This window comes from Corvus cornix, chromosome 2, assembly GCF_000738735.6.
Source record: "Corvus cornix cornix isolate S_Up_H32 chromosome 2, ASM73873v5, whole genome shotgun sequence".
Taxonomy (NCBI): Eukaryota; Metazoa; Chordata; class Aves; order Passeriformes; family Corvidae; genus Corvus; species Corvus cornix.
This window is the reverse complement of record NC_046333.1, coordinates 116,891,951-116,912,103: the sequence shown is the minus strand read 5'-3', so window position 1 is coordinate 116,912,103 and position 20,153 is coordinate 116,891,951. Positions and strand designations below refer to the sequence as shown.

General features: G+C 36.5%; 1 protein-coding gene across 9 annotated transcripts in view; it reads right to left on the bottom strand.

Moving 5' to 3' along the window:
- The window catches only part of CHD7 (chromodomain helicase DNA binding protein 7), a 133,790-nt gene that overhangs the window by 31,835 nt on the left and 81,802 nt on the right, over positions 1-20,153 (bottom strand). For 8 of the 9 annotated variants that reach the window (XM_039549478.1, XM_039549482.1, XM_039549481.1 and 5 more), the window contains 9 exons: positions 18,504-18,642; positions 15,006-15,143; positions 13,849-13,914; positions 8,831-8,886; positions 7,312-7,426; positions 5,853-5,936; positions 4,781-4,918; positions 4,563-4,684; positions 3,881-4,124 (listed from right to left, as the gene is read on the bottom strand). In XM_039549478.1, coding sequence (XP_039405412.1) covers positions 3,881-4,124; positions 4,563-4,684; positions 4,781-4,918; positions 5,853-5,936; positions 7,312-7,426; positions 8,831-8,886; positions 13,849-13,914; positions 15,006-15,143; positions 18,504-18,642 — 1,102 coding nt within the window. The remainder of the gene's footprint in view (positions 1-3,880; positions 4,125-4,562; positions 4,685-4,780; positions 4,919-5,852; positions 5,937-7,311; positions 7,427-8,830; positions 8,887-13,848; positions 13,915-15,005; positions 15,144-18,503; positions 18,643-20,153) is intronic. The other variant, XM_039549480.1, reaches the window with a different exon arrangement.

Sequence of the window (20,153 nt, the reverse complement as noted above, 5' to 3'; positions counted from 1 at the left end):
GAGAATGTGTATCTCTGCATAAAATTTCATATTTTTGTAAGTCTGTGTTAAGCAAAGTTCTACAGGACAAATACCTTGATGTCTGGCACCATATTCACAGGTTGATTAGTTCAGTCTTATTTTCAACACTTTATATAAAGACTTTACAAACTTTATTCAGGACCATGAAATGAGCATCTTTTTGACATTATGCTATGCTTCTTCCCAATGCTGTTCAAAGAAAAATGTAATTTGGTACCTCCAATGTCACTGGGTCTGTGCAGAAAAACTGTCTCTCTAAGGATGGTCACTACACAAGTTCAAAGCCGTTCCACATTTTCAAAGGACTCTGGCATGGGTTGTATATTGAATACATTTCAAAAGAAACATATATTTTACAGTAAGGTGACCATTACTTCCTTTAGACCTGTGCAAGACTGAATCCTTTTATAAGTGACCTGCATATAATCCTCTCCAAACCGTGGGGATCAGAACTGGCTACTGACTCAATGAAATTATTGAAAACCTGATATCCTGAACTCAGCATTAAATCTGCCTACTCACATCAAGAACATTTCAGAAAGAGTAATGACCTGCTCAACAGTGCTTTCTCGTGGCATAGTCCAGAAATATTTATCTTGTTAGGGGCAAAAAACTGTTACTTAACAAACAGCAGATGAAGATACATTAAGTGGGCAACTTTGAAAGCCAGCAAACTGAAATTCTGTAACCTTTTCATGAGCCAAGTAAATTTCCATCACAAACCAAGTCAACTCTTTTCCAAGACTCTGTCATTAGCTGTATTTGGCATATATAGTTTTTGTAATTTTAAAGCAGAACTTCTCAGAAGTGGGACAACATGGAAAAATACACAGTTTATTTGATATTCCAACCAGGGAAAGGCCCCTAGGAAGACCTTTCAGTTACATTGTTCAAGAACACCAGAACAGGCTTCTCTATGTGAACCTCACAAGCAGAATGTCTCTGAAAACACCATGTCCTTACTGTTGAAGTCACACCACTGCAGAAACTTATTTTGTTATTGACTACTCTCTAGCATTTTACAACAACTTGACTTTGGTAACTGGTGTTGACTCTGAAAAATCACACTACTGCAGATAGGGTAGGTGCTTCTTATGCATGTTGTCTCTTGTTATTGCCCTTCAAAAGCCACTCAGACTTTCTCAATATTCAATTATCTTTTTGAGGAACAGCTCAGGTTGAGAGGCCCCTTTTCATATTAAGCCCTAAAAAGCCAAAGATACCTGATGTTTGGGTTGATGTGTTTGGCAAGGGAACTAGAAATGATGCTGCTAAAATCATGTCTTCTTTCTCTCCCTTTTTGTCTCCCATCATATGCCCAGTAATGGTACTTTGGAGAATGCCAGAGTGAACACTACATGGGGACTCTTATTTTCAGAACATGAAGAGATTCTTTCCCTGTAATTCGGTTTCTACCATGTGTTCCACAAAAAGCTGACAGTCAGACAAAGAATTGAACACAGAAGGTGATTTTGTGACATATTTAAGCTAGCTGCCACCAAAAGGATGAGTTTTCCATTTCTCTTTTATCCCTAAATGTAGTAATTGTCTGATCTCCTCTTAAGCCAGTTCAGGGAGCAAAGCCAGCAGAAAATTATTCATTTTTTCTGGACCATGAGTGCTTTGTCATTACTTGCTATGGAGTCAAATGACTACCACGCTCATTGCATGAAGTGAGTTAAGCATATAGCAACGGGGGAACAAAACTTTCTGCTGCATCTTGCTGTAGATGCTTTTAGTTGCCTTTAGATCAATGAAACAAAACTGCCAAAATAAGAATCTGCACAGTAAGTGGGATTTCTCAGATGACATTCCTTCGGGTTTCATACTAAGTAACTGCTGTATCCTAAGGGGAAGAACATGCTGAGAACAAGCACCACTCGAATAGAAACAAATATGAATTTTAACACAGGAAGCAATTCAGCAGACAGTATTTGTATAAACCTAAATTTTTTAATTATATAAAATATCAATCTCTGCTAAGAAATTACTTTAAAACCAGAAAAACTGATTTCAACCACACTTCATTTGTGTATTATACATCTAGGTAAGAAACTAAATGTGATAATTATCATAAAAAATATTAGAGATTAATAGAATGGCCTGGATTAGGACCTTAAAGATGATCTAATTCCAACCCTCCTGCTGTGGACTGGGACATACAGAACTTCTCTGGGCCACTAGATCTCAACATAGCAACTGTTATTCAAATAGATCTTCAACAAAACACATAGGATTTTAATTTGAAAGTTTCTTTGATAAATTGCTGAGAAAACACTTATTTTCCAGACCAAACAGCTGTAACTTCTAACTAATATAAATTACTACGTGTTTCTCTGCTCTAAGTATGTAGTTCTATTCCTGTTTGCCATAATGGCACGTCAAGTTGTGCCACAGTTATCACCTTCAAAAGAGTTTTTAATCATTTTTTTACCTATAAAAACATATTTTCTATCTTGCAATCACTCTCATAGCTTTGCTCTAAGACTCTGGTTTTTCAACACTCTTTGAGGATATGAAGTGAGAACTAAGCAGAACTGGAGTACCCATCACATCACTGACAAAGAGAAGAATGCTGTAACTTCTCTCATCTTTATATTAAAGATTTGTTTCCTCCTACACACTTGCACTCCACTAGCCCTTTCAACCACTGTGTCATAGTATGAACTCATGTTTAATTGGTAATGTGCCATGACACAAAAAGGATCTGCTTTTGTCTTGCAGCCTTCCCAGAGCTGAGCTCTCCCTACGGTAAGAATCATCTTCATTCCTTGTCCACAGACAGCTTTAAATTTAGCTATTCTGAGTATTGCTAGATTGGATTCAATTTATTAAGTAATACAGCTTTCTTTGTATCCATGAACTGTCTTAATCATTTACCACTCTCCACATCTCTGTGTCATTTGAAAACTTCCTCAGTAATGATTTTATGTTTTCTTTCAGATCATTGCTAAGCTATATAGCTCATGGATGTGAACCAATCCCTGAAGAACTATGCTGGAAATGCAAATCATTTCTCATTAACAATTACATTAAGGAGTATCAGCTAGCCAGTTTTAAATCCACTTAATGTGTGCCATATTGATTTTATATCCTTCTAGTTTATTAATCAAAATGTTCAGTGGTGTAAAATGAAACACTTTAAAGAAAATCTAAATGTATGAATTCACCAGTATCAATTTTTAAAGTTCAGTTGAAAATAGTACTCCACAGGTTGAACTTCCACTCTTTTTCTCTCTTACATGAGGAAGATTTTATTGTTTTGCAGTAACATTCAATGTATGCACATTTTATTTTCCCCCAGTTCTGTTTACTCTGGGAAAAGCCAGGAGTAGGGATCTGTTGCTCTTCTTAGCTTCTGTTTTCCAAATAATTTTCTGTTTCTATGCCTAGTCTTTTCTGTTTTTCTTCATTACAACTATTCAACCTAAGCACAGTAACACAGATTCAAAATATATCTGACTTACAAAATTTGATAAAGAAGCATTGACAAGTTTAATTTCTGCAAGCAGGTCTTTCCTGGAATGGTAGGCAAAGATTGATTTTTAAGCTTAGTTCCACTTAAAGGAGTTTCTCCATTAAGAATCTCTTCTGCCAGCTCTCCTCAGAAATGCAAAATAACAAAAACCTTGCATGAAAGAATGAAACTCTAAAACAAAAATTGCACCATCTCTTGGTGCCCCTTTATTTCCAGAGATATACTGGCCACTATTAAAAAGCATTCTTAATACATGCATCTGTATTTCTAACTGAAATCTAATATAACAGTACTGAAAAACTAATTGATGCTTAAATTAATAAACAACTGTAAAGCATATACAAAAAAAAGAGAAAAAGAAAAGTCATGAAAAGCTTTTACCTGTGGATCTTTGAAATACATTTCATACAACTGAATGGTTCGCCGACTCGCTTGACTCCCATGATACACAACCACATTCAACTCTGTCCAGGTGCGGAACTCCCTTTCCCAGTTGGGAATTGTGGACAATGGTGCAATAACCAAGAAAGGACCATGGATTCCTTTCAAATATATCTCATAGAGAAACGTAATGGACTGGATAGTCTTTCCCAACCCCATTTCATCTGCTAAAATGCAGTTTCGTCTGAAAGCAATAATAAAAACAGCCTGAATGATTTATTCCCAACTTAAAACATAGAACATCAGTAAGGCGATAACAGGAATAAACCAGATATTTCTAGAATGAAAAGGCATCTTAACATTTTTGCATTTTAAGTAAATGTTATGATTTGTGATGCAGTCAGCATGGATATATCTCTTCCATGTATCTCTCAATTTCACAAGGGGGAGGAAGGGGCAGCAGGGGCATGCATGAACCCAAAGCACTTGTCACAGAAATCTGTCAGAAATATTCGCGTTCCACCCCAAATTAGTTTGTATACGACTCCTGCTGCAAAAAATCTGCCATGTAAATGATTCTAAAATCTCACTTTAGTAGGTTACTTTCAAAGGTTGCTATTCCAAGGTAAGCTATAAAAGCTTTTCCAAAGCAGGATTTAGTAGTAAGCAATGTTTTACATACGTGTTGTACCAATTGAAAAGAAGCCAGTTTACTCCCTCCAACTGGTATTCCCTGAGTTTGTTATTGTTTTTATACTCCCTGGAACTCTCCGATTTCTTCCAGTCATCGGCAGGAGGTCGCTCCTGTTTCAAATACAGCAAATCCCATTAGTGGTTTCTAAAAGACCACATTACTTTACTATTTTCAAATAAAATCCTCTATATAGAGCCAATTCTTACCACACGCTCCATTTCTGGCTCCCTAGACATCAGTTTCTCAAATTCTTCGATCTTGGCTTGGTCGATGTCTTGCTTGAGCTCCCAAGTGCTGTCCTCATAAGGAAGCGAACACCACTTCACCAGATAATGTGTTACAGGCTTTGTTAAGACAAAAATTACATTACATCACAATACAGAAAGAAAAAAAGTGTAACCATTTTTACAGGAGATCTGCAGGCTAGATAAAGTTCAAAAAGCTTGATCAGACCTGAATGTCTGACTCAGCCAAAAGGATAAACAGCAGGCTGACACCTTGACGACCTAGTGAAGTAAGATGAGAACCTGGAGAATGCAGGCTCACCACCAAAATGAGCGTAACACAACATTTGAAAACAGTAAGGTTAGACTAAAATTTAGAAGCAAAACAATATTAATTTTTCAACCCTTAAAATTTCTATGCTTTACTACATATTTACAAATCAACTGTTTTCTCTTATTAGCATCATCAGAAACTTCACAACAGACAAATAAACCACCAGCACTCACTGACAGAGCACACATGGAAACAGTGACGCTGCCAGTGAAGCTTTCTATTCTCCCAGGATCAAAAAGGAATCTCCTGGAAGACAAAACCATCTCTTTTGCAGAACAAGTCATTAAAAATGAAGAAACAGCAAGTTCAGGACTTCTTCTGTAACAGGTAGTCTAAACAATGTCTAAACCATTATGACATTTAGCTAAGACTCTTTCTTGCAATTTTCATTTAAATTCTGCATTACATGCATGGACATCATATTTCTACCATATTAAATATCACTTCTTTGTTGTTGTTGCTTTATGGTTGGTTGTTTTGTGGTTTTTTAAATATAGGTAAGAAGTTATAAGAAGTTTGGAATTCTCACTTAACCCCCTTTATTTAAGGGAAACTGCTACATCAACCAATGTTTTCTCAAACATGTTCCTACTTTATACATACATATATATCATGGTACTTTCTGTAAGTCTTTAATATATTCTAATTAACATATTTCTAAACAATAAATTCTAAACGCAGTGTCTATATGACTAGAGATGCACTACAAGTTTTGTTTACCTCTCCATTATCATCTGTGCTACGTGAAAAGTCCATGATTCGATCAACTTCCACATAATCTGGATTAAAAAGCTCATCATCAATCTGTTCAAGGAGAGAGGCAAAAATATAAAAGATATCTCTATTAGCCCTTCCTGAGAGGAAAAATGATTATATATTTCATCAGGCAATAATATTTTGGGTCACAGTGACACAGAATTTATATTTGGCAAACTTCAACATGTTAATTGAAATGCTACAATTCAGCAAGATCATTCCCCGTGAGGGAATCAGACTTCTCAGACTTTGTTAACTGGGCCTCTTAATTACTGTGTGAAACCTTTTACTGTGAGAGAATGTTTAAGAATATTTTAAATGAAGTGTGAAATTACAATTCACTAATGAGCAATCGAAAAGGCTTATGGCATGCAATGCATTTAGCATTCTTGAAAACTACAGCTTGCAATAAAGAAATAAGAGCCTTGTACACTAAGTGCCTTTGGATTATTTTAACTACAGGAATTGCCTAACTGCTTTACAAGCAAGATTCAAAGATTATTATTTCAAAAAACAGAGAAAACACAATGCATGCATACACAGTTTCTCCAAAAATCACAATTTTTTAGGTTTGTTCTTATGCTTTAAACAACTTACAGGATTCTCTTGCATACTAAAGCATTGCATTTAATTTTATAGTTTAAAGATCCACTCCAACAGAAGAGAGAGACAAAAGGTTGTTTTATATTAAAGACTGCATATTTAAAAGCTTTTTCTAAAACAAGGACAAATTCCAAATATTTACAATAACTTGTGACCCACTTGAAAACAGATTAAAAAAACAAAATAGAAACAATTCCAGGTATCTTCACTTAGAACAGATGAAAGTTTTCAATTTGCAACAGGTTTTTATTTCAGCTTGAATGGTATAGTAAAAATAAATATAAAGAAATAAATACAGGAGCTCGTGAACACAACTTTTTTCTTCTAAAAGACAGCATTTTTCTAAAAGGTAGTCTTTCAGAGACACAAATCAGCAGATCTTGTCTTTTATTGACAGGACCCCTGCCACATTACTGCTTGTGGCTTTAAGTGAAATTAAATTGATGATAAAAAGCTTAGAATCCCTAGTGAGCAGCAGTCCATAACACAGAAAAATGGCATGCATTTCTTCTGGCATAATCAGCTCCTGAGAAAAAAAGACATGGTACTGATTCAGTCAGGCTTACAAGGCAAATAACTAGCCACTCACTTCAAGGGCAAAAAACAAAACCAAAAAGTATAGGAAAAAGTATTCAGTCAGGATAGATCATTTGACTTTCATAAGCTTGCAAGACTTGCATCCAGAATGGTTATGCTTTATATCGGAATAAGTGCTACTGATATATCACACAGTTATTCACAATGTTCTGCTTGTATACAGAACAAGAACTCCTAAAAATATTCCTTAAACACCCAAAAGAAACAAACAAAAAAATCGTACTTCGGAAAGGAATTTATTCTGGCCCTGTTTTGCTTTAAACCGCTTAATCTTCTGCTGAATTCTCTTGTCTTTGTCCAGCTCTTCCACAGATGCCCACTGACAGTGAAGGTAAGAACTAGAAGATGAAACAGAAAAATCTTACTCAAACTCTCCTTCCATTGCACTCCTTATGTATGCCACTAGTATAACTAGAACTTTCCAGCACGTGGTAGTGCTATGCTTGGAAAACTGGACACTATCTTCTTTATCATACAGATTATTAACCAATCATCTTCACTCAAAGTAATTACACTTACTAATAGAGAAACTTGTCAGGAAATAGAAACAACTCCCACTCAAAATTTAAATACATACCCTCTATACTTAGTTTGGCACAAAGCTAGGACAATTTTTACTTGGCATACTTAAAACATAATTACTATACAAGACACTTATGACAAATTCACTGTTTAGCATCATTTTCTAGCAAAGAGAATAATATTCTAGCATTTTTATAAGTTAATGAAAAGTTGCAAATATTTTAAGTACTAACATCCTATATAATTTTTTTGTGAGAACAGCATTGTAACTCAAAATTGCTTGTGAGTCTTTTTGACAGAGAAAAGAAAACCCCTTGTAAATGCAGTTCCCCAGTAACAACACAGAATAAGGAAGAGCATCTCTGCCAAAGTGACTTGTCCCACTCCATAAATTTAGTCTGTCAAAAGTTCTATTGCTAAGACACAACAGTTAGCACAAAAATTATATGTCTATTTAATAGAACTAAACAAAGCATAATTAAGCAATTAAACATTATACAATAAACAATATAGTGCAAAAGGTACAAAAATGACAGCATATTTCAAGTAAAGTCAACTATGTGCAGTTAGCTGCCATAAGCTCCCTTAAAGCAGATTTCTGTCTCTCAGATAGAAAATTCGGTAAAAATAAACAAGGTGTGCTACTTTTCTACAAGAAAAGTGAGCTTATCCAGCTATTAAGTGTTTTATTTTAAGTACTGATTGCATTGCAGTTTCAGAGTCCAGAAGTGAAACAACACGCTGCTCTCACCACGATTACATTCCTCTCATGGAGGGGTAATGATCTGCTGGAATACTGAAAGCCATCTCATTTGTTTGTTATCTTAGACATTTTGTTCAACATAAATCTTGTTTTTGAAACAACATTAAGGGTTATTTTTGAGTAGTTTGCACACACTTTCTCTACGGTTGCAGTTAGACCTACACAGCTACACATGTGTTCATGAGCCTGCATGCGTAACGAGCCTTAAAGCATTTAATAGCAGAGCAATTTTATCTATGGATTTAATTCTGGAGAGAACACAAATTAAGACAACACTGTCAAACCCTGTACCACCAATGCAAGGTATTTCCCTGTTTATTTGTCACTGTTTTGGATTAAGCATTAGGTATGTTTAAAGTTCGATAATAAGTTGCATCAATTACAAAACGATTTTTGAAAGCTATTTGGAAGTTATGTGAACTTAAGGATAGCAGTCAAACCTGTGACTTTTACTTACAAGTTTTTGTACTTTACGTAGAATTCCTCTATTTCTACTTCCTCTCCATTTTCCATCTAAAAGAAAAGAAATGTTGAAACATGAATTAAATCTGTAAACGGCCCAATTTAGTAAACAATTTAAAAACTATCTGAGATATGGACTACGGTACTCACATAGAGACACAAGTGGAGGTGTAGGAAAAGATTTGTGGGGGAGGACATGGGTGAGGAGTTTCCTCCAGCTGCTTACCCAAGTACATACTGCACTGCTTACTACAACTTCCAAGACATGAATCATTTGAACTCCTCCCTAACCACATGCAGCTTCATTCACAACCTCACCCCAAATCTGGCTTTCTGCCAAACCCACAGTGTTAAGTAGAAGCCAAGTGTACCATTTTCTCAGGCAGCAGCCAATTAGCAACTGCACTCCTGAATGCCATATGTATTATTTTTGGCTGGCTCATGGCAACTTTACATTGTGGGTTTTGTAATGTTTTAAAAAAGAGTTTTAAAGGGGGTTTATTCCTCCATATAGTTAATAACTCCAAACAAGAAGCCATATAAAACTAAACCTTATACCTATGCTAGAATTTTAGTGCATCAGTGTTCATGGCTTTAGTTTTACTCAATGGTGCAATTAAATTCACTCAGGCAAGATGTCTCACATACAGAGCAGCCAAATTAAATTAACACCAAAAACTACATTTAAAGCAAGGTTAAAGTTGTGATATAAACCAGCAAAACCAAGGGCATTCAGTGCTAAGGGTTGAGCTACCCTTAACTCATCCCTGGTGCCAAAGTATTGCATAACATATGGCATGTAATACTTTGTTGAATTAACCCAGCCATAGGACAAACTAAGGACAGTGCACCAGGCACACATTTAGAATTCGGTTTATGTCACAATATGAATGGTTTGTTTTTACTAATGAACTTTAGGAAAATTTTAAATAGAGTAGCATTTTCTGGTTCATACATTTCATCAGGGACAACAACATCTGTAATAACTACTGTATATGCAGCATTAAACATGCAAAACTGTTGACTGCTGTACAAATCAACATTTTTTGTATTTCTATATATATTTTAAAATATATACACACACACACACACACACACAAGAGGGACTACTCTGAAACTTTTATTTTTGTTTTGTCATCTTTAGTTGCTGGCTAGATGTTACCTCCATAGCAGTGCAATTAAAGAACAACAGTAGCAGCTGCATTAAACTGTGTTCTAGCACAGTAAAGTTCATGCACTCCTAGTCCCTGATTCACACAGTATTCCTTTACTTCCTGACTAGCAAGGGAGTTTCAGTTTAGCATTTATATCACTCCATTACAGTCTGCTTGTGTTCCTTCCTAGAGAAGGAAGCAACACCAAATTCCACCTATTTCTCCCTAAAGAAATGGAAGAAGATTCCTGGTGCTACTTCTTGATCTTTTTGAATCTTCTGTCGAAGAAGAAAAGCTGTTCAAACTATCCTCTAAACCTAAATACAGGGAAGAAACTTCCATGACACTTACAAAGACACTGTCAAAGGAAGGAATCTGAAGACCATCAAGATGTTTTTTAAACAAAAAATTGAGAAGAGTCTTTCTCAAGATTATATTAATATTTAGAGATCAAAACTGCATTGAAAAAAGAAGCTGGAGATCACATTACCTGAACCCATTCACTGCCCTGAGGCAAAATTAGTCTTTAAGAAGTCAACCTTAATTTTAAGACATTAACTTCTTTTATTATCTAAAATGTATTACAGCCAAATCTCTTTGATTAGTGTTAAACCAGAATGCTTTGAGATCCATCAGTATTACAATGACAACATCATTAAACACCTTTACATAGAGGTTTCATAGTAACCAACTTCACTCCCCTCAACAGCATTTCAGTCAAATGTATTTTTTGTCAGCTGCCAACTTAATAACAATAATTTGCAATGCAGATCTTGATAAATTCTGTAACTCTCATAAGTAAAACACACTTTTGTATTGTCTAATAGGTAATAACTGGTCTATGTTATTAGATGTTTTATGAGAGTGCATCAAAGATTCACCTAAGCAAAAAGTATTTCAGAAAAAATATTTTTAAAATCTTAGTCTGGCATTTAGCACCTATGCCCTCCTCCAAAAATCTAATCAAATTAAAATTGTCAGCACTCAAGCAGAGGTTAACAGTACATCAGTTTAGGGTATAAGAAACAGCAGCTTATGCCTCTGATGTCACTGTGCACCCACCACTACCCGTACATTTACTTGAACCAGGTAAAAAGGTGAGATAGAACATTTATGCAAATTCTCCCCAAAATGATTACACAGACATCCTAAAATAACACATGGCAGACTTGGGCAATGCAGGACACTTCAAATTATCACTTCCAGGTGCGACCAGATCTGATTCACAGTCTCTGCAGATAATTGAAGAAATAAATGACCCCTTCATTCAAGCAAATATTTAAAAGCACATTATCTTGCATGCCATTGCCACAGAGGTGATACAGTAACACTGCTAATGCAAAAGTTAGTTGTGTAAGCCACTCAGGTGTAGATACAAAAGCTTGGGGGGAAAAAAAGCCAAAAAAACAACCAATCAACCAAAAAAAAAACCTAAGAAAAAAACAAACCATGAGAAAACCCCAAACCACCACAACTATCAACTACCAGAAAAATAGCAGACAACACATTAGTAACAGATGCAAAGCAACACACAAAACCCAGTTACCTCAATTGATACACAGCACTAAATTGTAAACTGATCAGTTTGAGGAAGAGATGTAGGTATTGTACACATTACATTTAGTTCTAATTCTCACGTGTACTAGGAGGCAAAAAGAGACATTCACACGTGTAACATGCAGGTACAGGGTTCTACAGACTCCCTGTCTTTCCACAATATGTGCTATTTGTGCTGGATAGCATAATCAGTTCTAGCTATTCCTTTTCAAAGTTAAGAAGCAGGAAGTCAAAAAGGATTGAATGAAAAATTTCAACATCCAAACTCATCAGCTTTGGAAAGAGAGTGATACATGTACTTAATGCTTTCTGCAAGAAGACGGAATATTCAAAGGAATTCAATATTCCATGTTAAGAACAAGTGGGAAAACTACTGTCTTTTTTACTTCAAACATGAACTCAGTTCTAACTTTTACTCTGTATGTTTCAAAAATGGCTGCAAGTACAGCGCTGCATCCTATCTAACTCCAGAACTAGACTAAGGCTATTTCTCAGAAAACCAGCATGATTTTATGATAAGAATACTGCTCCAAAAGCATATTCATTATCTAATGTCCTTTACTTGAATGCAACATCTTTGTTACAACGTAATCCACTGAAAGGTTTCCTAGTGAAGCCTCTCCTCATGTTTATTTTATGCACTGGTCCTGATCGCAGCAATTTTACTTTGATTAGTAATCTAAAAACCAGGGTTTTGATGACGTTAGTAAGAGTGTAAAAGACCTTTAATAAAAGCACAGTTGGATATTTCAGATGTTAAATATTAACATCCTGAAATCCTTTTTTTTTTTTTTTTTAATTTGGAGAAGAGGGTTGGGGAGAAGAGCAGGGAAAGAAGAGACACCCCTCAAACCTGCAAATACAATCCATAAAAAACATTAAAGAAAAAGCTCAAAATAGAGCTTGCCTCCAGCAGAGCTTGCAATCAAAGACATGTAAGCAGCAGACCAACCACTTCCCACAAACTGCTGCAAAATACACACTCCCCATGAGTAATCACACCTTTGTTTGCAGGGGAGAGGAAGAAGGGAAGAATAATTGGTGAAAAACAGCTTCCCATGTAAAGACATTTATGAAAGAACCAAATTCTCCTCTCCTGTCTAGTAGACCATCAGGACAACTAAATACTCACTTTGTATTACTTCAAGTTTATCTGAAAAATAAGCCTATGGTTTGAAACACAAAATACAGCTCTAGACTTAAAAAAAACAAATAAAAAAAAACAAAACAGAAAAAAACTCCAAAAGGCCCTAGAAGTTTTATGCTGTGCAAGATGCATAAACAGGTCAGATTAAATCACAGGCACTCATGACATTGAACGAATGTAGGTTTACAAAACTGTTAATGATGTTAGGACAGTAGGAATAAAATTGAACACACACACCCCACCCAAGAAAACCAAACAAAAACCCAAAACCAAGCCCCAAACCACCACAACATTGAATAAAACATCTATGAATAAAGGCAATTTTCCCTTCTCCAATGTGAAAATTAACACTGAGGAAAAGATGAGTTTCTGGTTAACTAAGATCCACATGATGTCATATCTGCATAAGTCAGACAATTTTCTGTCCAACTGTAGCTCAAGTCAGAGAATTAGCTCCACAAAAGAGTCTATAAATATAATCATGCCTTTTTTGGAGTAAGTTCTTTTTTACTTCCTTCTCAGAGTTCTAATACTTTGGAAGTGCAAAGGCCTTCCTTCAAGTTGTGAAGCAGGTTAGAAAAATCTGTAAGCAAAATAAGAACCTAACTAGGAACCAGGGCAAAATTGTAAGGGAACCACACTGAACTTGAGTGTTTCTTTCACCATCTTAGCACAGTGAAAAGGAAGATATTCATCACCTGTGTACGTATCATACTTGGTCACTTGTAAATCTGTTTCAGCTGCCAAGCACAACTGCCATCAAAAGATACAAAAATTATGGGCAAGGGTTTTTGTTTACTAGAAAAGGCAGATGTTTGGGATACAGGAGAGTTCTCTCATTCCTCAAACTCCTATGGAATATCACTCTGAAATGAAGAGCACCACAGATTTCACCCAGGCACGTATATTTGCAAAAATCAAATTTTTCATCCAACAAAAGCAAGAAATTAGTAAAAGATTAAACAATCTGGTTTGCGTATGTCTACTGAAAAACATGTTGCATACCCTCTGAAAACACTTTCAGGGAACCTCCTCTATTCAACAGAACAGATTTTTAATTGGGAATATCTGAGGTATTTTAAGAACTCAGTAAGGGCTTCAGCACAAATATGCTTAGCCTATTTAAAAATATGGGGGGAAGGGGATTTGTTTTACCTTTTTCTTGACTAAACGGCTACTCATGATTTTCTCCACAACAGGACCTTCAGCATCAGCAGATTCCTACATCATAAACAGCATACAAGAGTTATGCAAGTGCACCTCTGTTAAAGACTTCCTTTATTAGAAAAACCTTAAAATAATTTTTTGTAACAGTAGCTTAATACCAAGAGGACATTTTCCCCCTAGCATGAGAACTTTAAGGATTCAAAGAGATTTAATGCCATAATAAAGGATTGAAGGATACTTGTTTGAGCCCATTTTGAAGACCTAATGCAACTCCAGCTCTCTCAGTTAAGGCTGACATGCACAGACAAACAAATGTCACATCACGAGAAGTTCTCCTCTCCTAAAATAATACATGCTTTCAGCACCATACAGTCTAAACAGGAGATGATGTTCAGAAGCTCTAGTTGGCTGTGCAGGTGTCCCACACAATTGCTCTCAAAACTGCCTGCAATTCTGTATTACATTAATTCACTATTACAACAGGAGGCAAACCATCCAAATTCTCTTTATGATAAGACACAATTAACAATGGAGATCACATACAGTATTTCACAAGGCTTAACAAATTGCCAAATGAAATACCAAAGAACATGTATATATTCTCCAATAGGTCATCAGTTAAATGAAGTAGTTCTTTGAAAAAGCACTACAAAACAATGAGATTGTTACAACAGTCATTCCTACAGTATTACCCCTCATCTTATTCAAACTATTTTATCCATCATTTACATTGCACAGAGAATAAAGTACCCTGCTGGGTACTACAAGGCAGTAATTTCATAAAGGAGTTCTTATGGTGCCTAGCAGCAGGGGACAAGCTTGAGTGGTTTATTAAAGTCACAGAAGCCAGACCACTGAATTCACAGAAGTAAATTCAAGACTCCTAGCAGTACAGTTTAGCTTTCCTTTAGCTAGGGACCACTAATTTCAAAGAACTCAGCCTGAACTTTCAAGCTGCGTATCATCAGCTTGCAAACAAAGCCATGAGTTCCTATATTTTTTTAAGAATGCAAAAACAAATGTCTTCTGGCACACTGTGTCAACCATGTATGAATATAATTCAGGAAAAGGGCCCATATTTGATCACTGAGTGCTGCAGTTACAGCCACCTTTACAGCCACCTTTCCAGTCTATTCATATCCGACCTGTTGCTCTGACTGAGAAGTATTTGAAGGAGAGTCTCTTCCAGCAGCATCAGCATCATCAGCCTCCTCATCTGAAATCTTGAACTCCAGGTCTTCAGTATAACGCTTCCTCTTCACCTGCCTGCTGGAGCGTCGTTTCTGAAAAGAAAACATTAATCCTTTTCATGAGAAACAAAACTGATAAGCAGCAGAATAACTGAGAAGACTTCTCTGTGTCTCAAATACACTAGTGTGCAGTAAATGCTGTGATTTCTACAGCACCCTGGTAGAAATAATGGACTCAGGACCCCCTACTATTCCGAATTCCTGCCTGGTAGCTATTCTTAAATTCTGTAAGCAAAAAACAACAAAAAACCTAAAATGAAGCAAAAAACCAACCACGAACAAAAATCGATTTTATGCTTGTTCCAAGTTGGAAAGTGGGGGGGGCGGGGATTGTTTCACTTTTTTAAACATTACTAAAACAATGTTAGCCTATCTCAGAAAGCAATTAAAACCCAAGAAGTTGCACCTCTCCATTCACATCTCTAACAAACTTTGACAGATGGCCAACGCAGGAGCCAAACACCACCTTTCCACAGCATGGCCCACTGTGTTGCTAAGCAGTGACAACACACTTTCTTCCTCTCCCCATCCGCCCAGTCATACCAGGATTATCTTGTAGGGGAAACACAACAAAATACGATTTCCTCACTTCACTGACCCAGCACTGTTCAGAAAGGCATCCTGCAGCACAGCATGGGAAAAGACCCCAAACTAATAGAGGAGAATGGAAAACTTGAACCACCCCAAATTGAAAACATGATTTCTGTGTTCCCACACCCTCACCACCAGGATGAGAGACTGCTTCAGCAAAAGTGCACAAAACAACCTGTAAAATACACAAGTATGCATTTCACAGAATTTGTACCTTGATGCCCGGTGCTGGGTATTGTTATCTACAACAATAAAATTCAACTTCCCAGATAATCTGCATCAGGTTATACATTTGAAAAGCTGTAAGCATATGTTGTTGAAGGAAACGGTCAACTGAGCATCAAATATCTCAATGGAGTAATGTATATATTAAAATTATAATATATCAACTGTTAAAAAAACCCCACCTTAATGACTTGATACACCATTTATTTATATATTTAACACTATTCATTTATACATCTGTCTCAGCTACCACACCTCCTCACTGGTACATGAAAATACTTACGTAGCTTGTTTAACAGACTTATGCACCCAAGTTTCTCAATATACATAGACAAAGTCAAATATTTACTTTTAGATAGCTAATCATGCTTTTAAAAGCATAAATACCTGATGCACTTTACAAAATTAGAAATTATTTATATAACTGAAAACGAAAATTTTGAGCAAAGGTTAAGCTTACATCACCCTTTTAAACAATGGTGATGTGGCTTCTTCCTTTAACACAGTAACTTACGGGGGTTTCCACAAAACAATATTTTTATACTTCAAAATAGATAACACTTGACAAATTTGCATCTTGATTTACATGATCACTGATGGGAAAATACCAATTTTCTTCTGACTCTGTAGGTAAGTCTTACCATTACTTTTGGTGCCAAAAATCTCTTCTTCCATTTCCCTAACAGAAATAATACCTAAAACATAATGGAAGCCTTTATTTGATTTTTTTTTTTACTTGATGAACTTCCTGTTTCCTCTTACATTCATATGTGGTTTTGCAATTGTTATGCACTGTTGTCAGAAACTAAGCATATGTTTACCTGCATCAGATTATCTTTAACTTGCTAACTGATCTATAGGTAGAAAGGTGAATAACAGGTTTGATAATGGAATATAAAAAAATCTGCAAAACATACAAAGGCAAGTATTTCTCCTCTTTAAAGAAAACAGTGTATCACTATGCACTACTACATAATATCACTACAGAAGGCCCGGGATTTAACACTAATAATGCAACTGTGTTTTAGACAACTGAGTAACATCAATCTTGGTTGAGAAATGCATAACAAGTTTATTAACTGTAGCTGTCCTAGCAAACATGGTTGGAACCATTTCCTAAGTTCATGCAAACAAGTACAGGTGCTGTATAGCATGAACAGTACAAGAAAGTATTAAGAAAACAAAAAGTTTCCTGAAATACTTTGTTACATTTAATTTAAAAGTGATGCAAGTACCCTAGCACTTCTACTTGCCCAAAAAAAAAAAAAAAAAAAAAAAAAAATCAAACAATGTTTATCACCCAATTGTGTTTGACAAAGAGAAAGTTTTTGTTCCACTGGACTGAAAACCAGCAAACCATGCAGAGATGTTCAATTGTAAATAGAATATAATCACCTACAAATTAACCCAAAAAAACCCATCAGCTCCAAAGTTTCTTCATCTTTTCCCTTAATCAGGCTGAGCGAGAATTGCAGCACTGGACAGAAAACTTACTTCTTCAAACATTTCAACATCTTCATGGTGTAACTCAACTTCTTTAATTCAGAACACACAGTTTGAAGGAGTCAGGAAGAACACTGTCTTCTGCTGCCTCTTTTGTTTTTAACCAGAATATACTAGATTGCTCACATTTCATTATTTACTACATTCTTCTCGAAAATAATGGGAGGAAAGGCATAAACCATGCTAGTGTAGGACAACTGTTTGCCAAAGTCTTCACCAGGCTACTCTGACCATTCCCAACTGATCATCAGTCTGAACATCTCTCATAACCAGAAGCAACCCATCCACAACCTGATGTGTAATGGACAAATGTAGTGGATTCAACGTACACTGGTATGACTACATAGGAATCTCATACTTCCCCCACCTCAATTTGTCCCCACCTCTTCATGAGGGGATTTTTATTTCTAGTGCCCACTCTAACCGCTGCCAGCAGAAGCAAGCCAGGAGCTGACCACTTCTTAACATGTCTAATGACAGAGCACACAAAACTTGTCATACATGCTACTCTATTTCCAGATTTTCTTTACATGAAACAAAGTTTGGACAGATGGTGATTGGTGTACCGTGGTCAAGAAAAATTAATCAGCGTGAGCCCATGACTGGTAGTCCTGCAAAAAAAGCCCTTCATCCACTAAAGCAGTGTAGCTGCAAGTCCCTGACATGCATGTTTCCAACACTCTGCTTTGTCATGTCTCATTCTTGATTTCAGAAGGTTTGCAAAGCCAATGCAAGAATAAACACCAAGCTTATAAGCAAGACCTTGTAATAGAGCATGAAGTCTACAGAACAGAACATTCAGCATCATAACTGCAACAGTTATCGAAGAGAATGTGTGAAGACTAGGCAGCACCATACACATATCTGCAAGTAACAAGACTGTAAAGCAAAACTATGACAAAAAATACTTTTTTTTGTAAAATATTAACCCTGTTGATTTTCATTTCTCACCTTCTTTGAAAACAATACAGAAATTATCCAAATACCTGTACCTCTATAACAAAGATGATGAGAACTATTGTTTTATGCTTCTAAGTTGTCAAAGCCTACAATGAACTTCAACAATAGCATTACCTGAACCCCTGGATCATCTTCATCTTCAGGATGAGGTGACGGTGGTGGAGTTTTTTCCAAATCTGAGTTTTCAGAACCTTCCTTTCCCTTGTTAACCTTTTTCTTCGCAGCACTGGCTTCTGAATCTTGCTTCTTGCTACTAAAACAGAGGTATTTTTAATCAGTATTTGTAGAAAAATATAAGCAAGAGGTGCTTAACAAAACAGTTGATCTGTGAGATGTTTGTTATGAGTGACTTTTTTATTTTCAACCGCCTTTCTTAAGTATTTCAAGGTAACTGCAAAATCAGTGATGCATGGGCCATCACCACACATGCCTTAACAACACTCCTTGCTTCTTTCCTTCAAGACCTTAGACAGCGACACTCGATGTGTACTCAACAAGAAACTAAAAATGAGATGGGAAAAGAAGAGCTGCTCTCTTCAGAACCTGCACTTTCTGAAAGCAGTGTTTGGACAACCTGACACATGAGAAGAGAAACAGGGTTACGAATGTGCTTGTCTTATATTAACAGTGCAGACCAGGTAAGCAGAACCAGAGTAAGCGTTACCAAAACAAAGGACTGAATTCATCTTCTTCTGCAATCCTTGCTATTTCCAAGCAGGAAATGCACTTTAGTGTCAGTGCTGAGGGCACCCATACAGCCTCAATGCATGCAACTGCAGCTTGTACAGGGGGAAAATACACCCAGCTAGTATCTCAGCATCTACACAATACTAGAACGCTCTATCCACTGACAGTAGAGAAATGTTTTGGGGGTTGTTCCTTCCCTTCCTCCCCCATGAAAATGTTCACCACTTGAAGAGCTAGGACTGCATGTCTCCAACTGCACTCAGAGGCTTGAAAATGGGTGAAGATGGACATATCAAAATCCAGCTTTAAATACACTGTCACCAAAGCACACACTGGGATGATCTGCAGCATGGCAGGGGTGAAATTTTTAAATAGTAATGAAATCGATGATGTAAGTTAGTATTTTTAAACACATTTAGCCTTTGAGTCTGAGGCAGGTTTTTACTAGTTTTTTTGTGGTCAACCCCCAGCAGTCCATTACCAATGTGAGGGGCTTACTAAAGGAAAGTGTTGAGATGACTGACAGCAGAGCAGACCTGTCTGCTGGTAGCTGACGCATGGCAAGCACAGGTCACCAAGTGCTATATCAGCCACTTTTATATGGCTTCTGCATTCTCATCACTTTAATTTCATACCTGGGAAACTGCCTAGGGTTTGTTCTTTCTTCATGATCCTCACATTTGTAATTTCTCATTTAAACATCAGCTTTAGGTTTGTTTGTTTTGATCAGCACATTAGCCCACCAATAGTGTATTTTGGAGCTGTAATTTAAAATTTCCCAATACAGTCACATGTCTCCTCAGGACTGTGACAACTTGGCTATGGTGTATTTTCTCCTTGCAGCCTATGCTTAAACTAACGACGCTGATTTCCAAGTTAAAAAAAAAAAAAAAAAAAAAAACAAAAAAAACCAAACCTGAGTTTTGAACAGGGATTTGTATTATTGCAAAATTGTCTCTACTCAGCCCTAGCGAGGCCACATCTGGAGTACTGTGTCCAGTTCCGGACTCCTCAGTAAAACAAAAACAAGAAGCTAGTGGAGAGGATACAGAAGAGGGGCACAATGATGACTAGGGG